We start from the raw sequence: 10,153 nt of genomic DNA, 5'->3' as shown, positions 1-10,153 counted from the left end.
TGAACAAACACTATGTATAGCTTATGTTAAACAGTAATGAAAGCCTGGAGATGTAGTGTAATTTGTAAACGTAGACATTTTTAGGCAGGAACACACACAGACATGCAGTTATACTAGGGCAGGCATACAGTGAAAATATACAGCAGGTCTGGACTGGGTGTCAAAATAGTCCCTGGCATTTCAAATACACAGAGGACCAAACAGCCCCACAGGGGTCCAATAAATAGTGACTGTCTATGGCATCTTACAGTAGCTCCTCTGCCATTTGCCAGACTCCACAGATTGCCAGTCCGGGCCTGATATACACTATTCTTTGGCAGGCACACAGATACATAACACACAAGTGATTTGGATAAGATGTGCTGTTGTGCACCCAGAAACATAGCAGGATCTCACATGCCCACACCTGATGGCTCACCTCTCCCCTAGGGCAGCTTCTCTGTTCCTTTTTAAGAACGAGGTTGTTAAAAACAGCCAGAAATCAAATGGGCCAGGCCGAATCACTTGAACTACGGAACAAAAATGTGTGTATATATATATATATATATATATATATATATATATATATTTTTTTTTTACTAAAAGATACCACGTTATTTTCAACATTATGTTGAAACATCACTGAATATTTTATCATAGGCAATCTTATTATACATATTATACATAAGTACATCCAAATACAAATGTGCTGCTGTAGCACTGACTCATAACTTCTGAATGTCACTGACACAATCGTCTACAGCTGCCTGGACTAGAGTTCCCACCACCTCTCTACTCCTCCCTCTTTGCTCCTGCTCCCTCCTCCCTACACAGACTGAGATTGGCGGTGGCACTCTCCAATCAGCTTCTTGCTGATGCTACACAGACTCCGCGTGGGACCGCTCCTTCAGTCTTATTTAGCGAAAGCACAGACAATCAGCCTGCAAGCTTATGAGGAGCTCCAGTATGCGCAAACTGTGCTTAAAACTTCTTTTGGTTGCTTACTTTCCTGCTGCAGTTGCACCCCCTGCACCCCCGGCAGTTACGCCACTGATAGGTATTCCTCTGGATATGTTCTATAGGGTTGCCACCTTTTCCCTGAAAGAAATCAGGGGAAGGTGGGGCCGTGACGCAATGGGGGTGTGGCTGTGATGCATCGGGGTCGTGGCAGTGCTGTGCCAGGGGTTGGCACTATGACATCAGGGGTGGGGCTATGACATTGCGATCGGCTGATAGCTGCATCGATCTCTGAAAATCCGGCCAATTTTCCTAGTTTGGAAAATCGGGCTATTTGATTGAATAGCCCTTCAAAAAACCAGGCTGTCTGGATCAAAACCGGAGGATATACAAAACAACTTCAGCCCCCAAAGGAGAATCATATTTCCAAAATGGTTTTTCTCAGTTAGTTGATCCTGTTGTGGGAATTCACCAGAAACAGGAGATCACTTGAGGTAAAGTTTATTGACATGAGATGCGTGGATTCTCGCAAGAGGCAGAATATAGAACAAAGATGGGGGTTTTATACCCCTTCATACAACACACATGTTACAATATAGAAATACAGTAATAATGAAACAATGGTGTGGGACCTGTACATAGGAACCTTGAAGGAGTTGTATCTCCCAATCTGGCCCCACAACCATGAAACAATGAAACCATACATAGTACTGATAAGACTCAACTCTTGAGATGTTACACCAGTGGTGCAGCAATGAAGAATTTGTAACTGCTTGCTTGACCTTGATGGTCGACTTAGAACAGAACTGACTACTGAAGGGGTCATGAATCTGCAAGGAGGACTCTGTGCCTACTGAATCATGCCTGCTAGACAAAAGTAACCCTTACAGTAAATGTAACAATTACACAGGCTTGCTTATGTTAGACTTTCTATGTAGATTTGAATGTTTGCTTTGGTTAAGATAAAAAAGATGTTGACTGGAAATGGGAAGTAAAGCAGATTGCCAAGAAGTGTTTTAAAATGCACCTTCTTCGTTTCATTTAAAAAATAATAGTTCCTGGCAGCCATAAATCACTATTACGTGGTGTTATTAGACTACAGTACATTATAATGTCTGTTGGTAAAGCAAAATGTCCTCTCTTCTCTACTATTCTAGAAAACGTCAGGCAGAGCTTATTAAGTTTCCGGCCCCAATACATGTTCCTTTATAAATAGAACAATACAAGAAAAATACCAAACCCTGAAAGCATCCTTCTGCTCAAATGGACACTACACCCCTGAACACCGTGGGTCTCTATAGAAATATATCACATTACATATATCACATAAAGCAGCCTATATACTGTATGTAAAACACTATTACATAGAAATAGCATATTCAAGAAAAATATATCATTCTAGTGATTTATACTAGTACAAAAGTCTACCCTGTGGTTGTTACTGTCTGAGACACTGTACTTACATACAACCAAGCACATACATATCTGATAGGTTAGGTTACATTGGCCAATGAATGATCAGAGCTCTGATTTTTACTTTTGCACTTCTTCCTCTATAATTCAGAGCTGGATTATATTCTACCAGGTGATTGGTGAGTGTCTCACAGAATATCACAAAATGGTGGCTCAAGTTAAAAGGACAATATTTAGTAATAAGATTCTTTAGGGTACTGCCACATGAGGAAATAAATCTGCACTAGCAAACTTTGGGTGACTTTGGGACGTTTTCCCACTGCGATTTACATTATTGCTGGTGAGAAAGCATTTAAAGGAGATTAGTCACCCGTGATAGTGAATTTATTGAGGATGACTAATCTCCTTGTGTGCCAGTACCCTTTATTTGTCACGTAATATGATACAATTATATGTAGGTAAAGTATTCTAAACCTATTGTTTCAGAAACGTAACTAGAGGGGGACGGGCCCTGGCGCAGGACGCGCAGCCGGGCCCCCCCGCCCCCCTCCGTACGCACGGAACTGGCCGGGAATAAGTGGCGCGCGAACTGCCGGGGGACCCTGAGGGGGTGCGGGCCCTGGCCCGCTCGCACCCCCTGCTCCCCTGGTAGTTCCGCCACTGTATTGTTTTCCTTTAAACAATTCATGAATTTTCTTTGCCCTACCTACTTTCTTTTTTGGTCCATGGCTTCTAGGTTATTGTTCTGCTTTCTTATACCTCTTAGAAAAATAATTAATTAAATAATTAACTAGGGTTATCCATTTTCCAGCTAATTAATATACATTATTCATTATTCATTAGCAAATGGTAGGTTCAAATATCAATATATTATTTCTCTTTAGATGTTGTCTTATCCCAGGCGTCCCCCAACCTTTCATTACCTGTGAGCCTTATTCAAATGTAAGTTTGAGTTGGGGAGCAGCACAAGAATGAAAAATGTTCCTGGGAGTATAAGGACTGTGACTGTGGCTATTTGATAGCCATTATGTGGACTGGCAGCCTATATGAGGCTCTGTTTGGTGGTACAACTGTTTTTTATACAACCAAAATTTGCCTGGAATTCAAAATAAAGCTCGTGCTTTGAGGCCACTGGGAGCAACATCCAAGGGGTTGGTGAGCTACATGTTGTTCAAAAGCCACTGGTTGGGGATCACCACCCTATCCCAAACCACCAAGAAAAGCAGCACACCAGTTTATAGCAGGGTTGTTTTGTGGCATGTTATGTGGATCTATAATGACGGTAAGTAATTTGCTGGTGAAATGCAAATATTCATTTAAAGGGATACTGTCATGGAAAAACATGTTTTTTTAAAAAAGCATCAGTTAATAGTGCTGCTTCAGCAGAATTCTGCACTGAAATCCATTTTTCAAAAGAGCAAACAGATTTTGTTATATTCAATTTTGAAATCTGACATGGGGTTAGATATATGTCAATTTCACAGCTGCCTCCAGCCGTTAGTGGGCATATCGGGTTAAGATCCGCTCGTTTGGCAACCTTGACAAACGAGCGGATCTTATAGTGTATGGCCACCTTAACCACAGACAATGGAAAGGGAACGAGATAGCAGCTCCCTAACACAAGATAACAGCTCCCTGGAAAATCTAAGAACAGCACTTAATAGTAAAAGCCAAGTCCCACTGAGACTGATTCAGTTATATTAAGTAGGACAAATAACAGCCTGCCAGAAAGTAATTCCATCCTAAAGTGCAGGCACAAGTCAAATGACTGGGGCAGCTGGGAAACTGACAAAATGTCTTGCGCCATGTCAGACACTACTACTAACCGATCTTCTGCATTGCTTCTGTGACGATGGGCTGGGATCGAAGCGATCCTTCCATAGGCTGAATTCCTGTTTTCATTCGTAATCAGTCAATGGAAGGATTGCGCCACCCCCAGCCCAGCGTCACTATTGTTGGGTATGTGTATGATGAAATTATATACTACAAGAGTTTCAAAACATCTGTATACATATATATGCCTGTATGTATATCACAATGACAGCCTCATGGTGAAAATCAAAATAATATTTTAAATTTTAAGAAAATAGGTTTTTAACTTATACCGTCCTTATTGAGGGAATGCTGAGTTAATGGCACTGTGGGTGTAATACAGAGCAATAACAAGAAGGATATGATTGTGACCAAGTGGAAATTCAGTGATTCACTAGAAGGAAAAGTATGAAGAAAAAAACAGTATTTTCTGATACCTTGAATAGTCAGAATTTATTACAGAAAAAGATGCAAAAAGTCGCCAGAAAAATATTTGGCAAGTAAAAACTGGCAAGGATGTATAGATTTTAAGCCTCATTAAAAATTAATTGACCAATGTATTTTACTCTGGCATGTGACTTTCTTTATTATGTTTTTTAATTTAAAATTAACATTCGATAAAATAGTTGCACAAGTTTCTATGTCCACTTTTTTCCCCACAAACTCAAATTTTGATAAATCTGACCCAAAAGGTTGTATATTGGGATATATTTGACATGTTATTCAAGGTTCTTGTGTATTGTAATAGAATAAGGAATGCATTATTGCAGTTCAATCATGTTCGATACATTGGTATTTTGAGTTATTTTATTATCAAATAACAGCACATTGAATCAATGATTTTTCTTTGAGCTATTTATTTTCTTTTTAATCAGCATACCTGGTCTTTCTTTGTTTAGAGACTAAGGGTCTTTGGAAGAAAAAAAAAAAAATAATAGATATTTCATCCCCTTAACTGTCACAATTGGTAAAAAACAGTTGGCCACATATCACTTGTTGCTTGTCCATTGATTTCTGTGTTCATACTAGGTACCATTTGCAGAGCAATGTGGATCAGATAGTCTTCTGGAATCAGAGGTTTGTTTATGGTGATTCAGCAACAGTAATGTCTACTGTGTATCAAAGGCATATCAAATGTAACTTTTTAAAGGCATTAAAAGTCAAAACAAACTAGATAACATATTTCTTAGAGGAGATGTCCTTGACAACAACATAATGAGTGAAGATCTGAATTTCATGGTGGCAGAAATTATCGTTCAGTTTGCATCTATACAAGTGAGGACTCTTTCTTCGTAACAGTAACTTGTTTATCAGAACTCTACATACATCTGCCATCTTATTGTTTTCCAGATTCTGCTTTTTGATACTCAGTCGAGTCTTGCATTCGTTAGACCTTGTTCATTCAGTAATGTGGGTGCATTAATACTGCAGTCTCTGGCTTCACAAAATCCTGGGACACCTGGAGGACCTGCAAGCCCCTGCTGACCAATTGGACCATTGTAACCAGGTGGGCCCCGTGGGCCAGGCATTCCATCCTTGGCAACTCCTGGGTAACCCAGATATCCTAGAATTTAGTATAGTGATAAAAATATATATTTAAAAAAAGTGGAATAAACATTTTACATTTAAAGTACATTCTTAAATGTTTAATATTCAATGTTTAATGAATAGGACTTGTGGTTGAACATACTTTTGCCTATTGTTTTAATCATGAAAAATCTATGTTTTTGGGTTTTTTTTCCCTTGTGCTAAACCAGGGGAACAGAAGCTACTACGTTTGTTTTTTGTGAGGTATAAAACTGTCACTACCAAAGTTAAAGGGGGTTATGAGGTTCAATAGCAAATATAATATTATAATAGCAGCTTGTTAGGTTTATTTATTGTTTAAAGGATTAACTACTTGTCTTTTGGTATGAATATCCAAATTACAGAAAGATCCATTATCCGTAAAGCCGCAGGTCCTGAGCATTCTGGATAGCAGATCCCATACCTGTATTTCCTTACTGGTGGATTTGTATTACAGGTTTAGGCATTGAAATTAAACAACACAATAATTTGAATGCCTAGTATTAATAAGAAATAAACTCCTACCATGATTGATCTAACAAGTAGGGCACTATTTCCCTTCTGTATCAATCAGTATATGTTTTATATGTTTTATGTGTACTCCCTTCTAAATGCAATATGGATCATATGACATCCCAGGAGGAACAATTAACTCATAGCACAATTTTGCTGCAAGAACTGGTTTAACTGACCTCTATTCAGGGAGAAAAGAGATGGCTTTAGAAGAAATGTTTCTACCTTCACCTTAATTGAGAAGGAGTAAGGATGGATTCACTTGGGGGAAAAAGGCTGAACTTCTATGTCACTATGTAAGGGTTCAGAGAAATGGTTCATGTTCTCAGGGGAGAGTGGCCAGCCAAGTAGGGTTTCCACCTGTCCAGATTTCACCTGAACAGCCCAATATTTGGAAGGGCTGTCCAGGTGAAACCGTCCTGTCTGGATTTCCAAATTAGTGAATCCGGACAGGACATTGAAAATAATGACATGGAGATCAGCCATTTGCCGATCGCCATGTCATCAGTCCTGCCCGCAATGTCACCAGTCCTGCCCCCAATGTCACCGGCCATGCCCCTGGTGTCCTACACCCTGCCCCCTGCCCATTTTCTGGCCCCAGAAAAGATGACAACCCTAGAGCCAAGAGTGGCTTGTTATTGCAAGATCAATGCAAAGGAGCAAAGTGAACAACCCTGAGTTTTCTCTAGAACATAGCTACCATAGACATAATTAGCATAATTAAACAGTTTGGTTTATAGGTTTTAATATTTTAATACACAGCAACCATATGTAACATGCAATATTTGACCCCCCCCCATTCATAATGTATTTATGTACATTAAAAGGAATACAGCTAAGCTATGAATCATTCATGGAAGCCCTTCACTAAATTTGGCAGCAACATTTTTACAATCCACCATAAAGATTCTGATTAACTATTCCTCTATAAAACCATTTTTTTTAAATTTTGAAAGTCTATTTTTACCTGTAGGACCTTGAATTCCATCTTGACCTGGACGTCCGATACCCGTGTCACCTCTTTCTCCTTTATCACCCTTGTTACCTGAAACAGCATAATACAAAGGTTTTAGAAACACTTAAGTATATAAATTATGATGGTAAGTTCTGTTATAGCAAGACCAGTAAATGCCACCTTGTTCTCCCAGAAGTCCTTTCTGTCCAGGAAGGCCAACTGGTCCTCTTGGTCCTCTTTTTCCATTTGATCCAGCAGTACCAGTTTTTCCCTGTTCAAACAATTTCAGAATTAGAGGTAATGAACATTGCCTTAAGAATTATACTAAGTGATATGATGCAGACCATTTGATAAGAAGGTGAATAACCACTTGAAATGTACCGGTTTAACAAAAGCTCTTGGCAATACATTCTTATGGCATTTGTTTATTTAATTTGGGGCATCAATACTTGCACACTAATTGCATACTAATATATCATTTCATATCTCCAATCTAAAGTCAGTTGGCCAAAAGGCTGGACTCCAACAAGTGCTCTGTTTTAAAGCATAGCTTCCCTTTTAGATGAGAAAGTAATGTGTGATTATGCACGTTTCCTAAATTTGTTTAATAATATATAATTTCGTCTTTACATGTGAAGCACTGTGTTCTTCAAAATATTTCATGCAACTCTAATTTCAGCAGTATCATGAAGAGCTCCTGTAACTTCTTAAATGCTTAAAAAACCTGATCAAACATGTTTAAAGATTGCAGAAAATAATATGACTTTGTATAATTTAATTATTATGCATTTCAAGTCTAAACCTGTGGGACTTTAAAGAGCAATAGCTGGCACATCACTTTTTGTATTCAGTGAGGTTTTAGAATACCCCCCCTGCGTAATGTTGTGATGGCTAAATCTATTAATGCCTTTAAGAGTTAGCAGGGACGATTTCTTGGAAAAGCATAATATATACAGGCAGGGCCATTTCTGCCATGAAGCAGGGTGAGAACCTTGCCTCAGGCAACAGAGAGCAGCTAGTTACAAGGGGCGGTAAAAAAAACACCTCTTGTAACTTTAAGAGCCAAATTTCTGGGTTTTAAATCATGTAAAGAATAAATAAACCCAATAGGCTGGTTCTGCTTCCAAAAAGGATTCATTATACCTTAGTTTGGATCATGTACAAGGTACTGTTTTATTATTACAGAGATTAAAGTAATATTTTTTAAAAATCTAGATTATTTGAATAAAATGGAGTCTATGGGAGACGGCCTTGTAATTCAAAGCTTTATGGATAATGAGTTTGCAGATAAGGGATCCCTAAACAGTATATAGTTTTATATATGTGAGTGTATTGCTAGGACTATACAGTATACGTACTGTATGTGCAATTGCTAGGCTTATTATTTACACATATATAATTTGAATTTGATGGATTATTGTCCTTTTTACAATCCCAATTAAACGGAGTAACTAGAAGTCCTTGTTACACCACTTAATTATTTTATTGCAGGCTATTACCATGCCATAATACAAATTATTTTATTCAAACCAATATATAAGTGATCTCCAACTGAAGTGAAAATCATATTTTGTAAGGCATTTGTGGTTTCTGTGTATACAGTAGTATGGGCACTCTAATAAATTTATAATGGTCATACCTTTTTTCCAAGTTTTCCAGGAGCACCTGGAGGTCCTGGTGGTCCAATCAATTGAACATTGGCAGTAGGACAGGCGCTAGTACACTTTCCTCTAATGCCAGCTGCATATTGAGACGTTTGCTCTATAACAACTTTACGGCACAGCTCATACACAAGTTGATCAGGCATGTCTGGGCCCTAGAATAAAAATGCAGTTCCCTGTTTTCATGTAACATTGCCTTAGATGTTATGTAACATAACTGCCAGAGAAGCTATCTGGACAGTTTTAGTAATCAGAACATCAAAGAAAGCTTCTCAGAAGGTAAGGAACATAACTTTTTTTTTGTGGATGTGACTCATATAAAGACCAATGTTGGTGGAGTTTCTCCTCGTCCCAAGAGCAAGAGTGACAACAGCATGTTATTTCTGTTATGCTCTTAGAAAATATGTTTTTAAATAGCAAATTATTCGTTTATAACAAGAATTATTTAAAAAATGTCCAAACTGTAGTCTCAGTGTCAATAATTTCTTCCTAGATACAAAGAGCACAAGCTGTAAAGGATGATGATACCTTGCAGCCAATTCTCACATTACTGTCACATAGCCTGTTGAGTAGTGATGGGCGAATTTTTGACAGGCATGGATTCGCAAAACTGTGGTGAAAATTCAACACGACAAAAAAACAAATGCTACACATCAAAATTGGCACGTGCATAAAATTTGTAGCACGTCAAAATTATTTTGACGCCCATTGACTTCACCGCATTTCGCAAATTTTTCATAATTTCAAGAATTTTTTGGCAAAGTGAAAAGGGACAGATTCGCCCATCACTACTGTTGAGCTGTATTTGAAATCTAATTATGATGCTCTCTCAATTATTTTCATTTGTATTTCTCAGAACTGCAGTCAGTCAGAAATGCCTGATATTCTTCTGTTAATACATTTTCTTCCTCTCAACAGCTTATTTTTTATATAGAAGCCCATTGCAGTGCTGGTGTCCTCTGTTCAATTCTTCCTCCCACACTCGAAAAATATACGGGGAGGTATATTAATTAATTATTGTCTCCTAATGAAATTGACCCTTGTCTATCAATCCATGTGACAGAGACCTTAGATTTTAGTCTTAAACTTTGTGATGCTTTACTAACATCATAAAGTAGAATTTGGAATTATTTCTTAAGGTGACAGGTCTCCTTTAAATAGAAAATTGTTTTGAAATACTACATAATATTAAATGCCAACAACAAGGAAAACTACCCAACTAACATCCTTTTTAAGGTAATTCATTCTACAAACAGCAATATTTTATCCTTTCTGCATGTTAATGAGTGTGTAGGTA

At 38.1% G+C, this 10,153-nt stretch overlaps 1 protein-coding gene across 1 annotated transcript in view; it reads right to left on the bottom strand.

Annotated features, from left to right (window-relative positions):
- Positions 1-4,288: 4,288 nt before the first annotated feature.
- LOC108720058 (collagen alpha-1(IX) chain) overlaps positions 4,289-10,153 on the bottom strand; it is a 38,834-nt gene continuing 32,969 nt past the window's right edge. Inside the window, exons 26-29 of the mRNA XM_018269423.2 lie at positions 8,835-9,011; positions 7,376-7,466; positions 7,208-7,285; positions 4,289-5,725 (exon numbers count right to left, since the gene is read on the bottom strand). Of these exons, the coding sequence (XP_018124912.1) occupies positions 5,529-5,725; positions 7,208-7,285; positions 7,376-7,466; positions 8,835-9,011 (543 nt within the window). The 3' untranslated portion in view covers positions 4,289-5,528. The remainder of the gene's footprint in view (positions 5,726-7,207; positions 7,286-7,375; positions 7,467-8,834; positions 9,012-10,153) is intronic.

Source organism: Xenopus laevis, chromosome 6S (genome assembly GCF_017654675.1).
Source record: "Xenopus laevis strain J_2021 chromosome 6S, Xenopus_laevis_v10.1, whole genome shotgun sequence".
Lineage (NCBI taxonomy): Eukaryota > Metazoa > Chordata > Amphibia > Anura > Pipidae > Xenopus > Xenopus laevis.
Note: the sequence above shows the minus strand (reverse complement) of the source record. Positions and strands in the feature narration are given on the sequence as shown.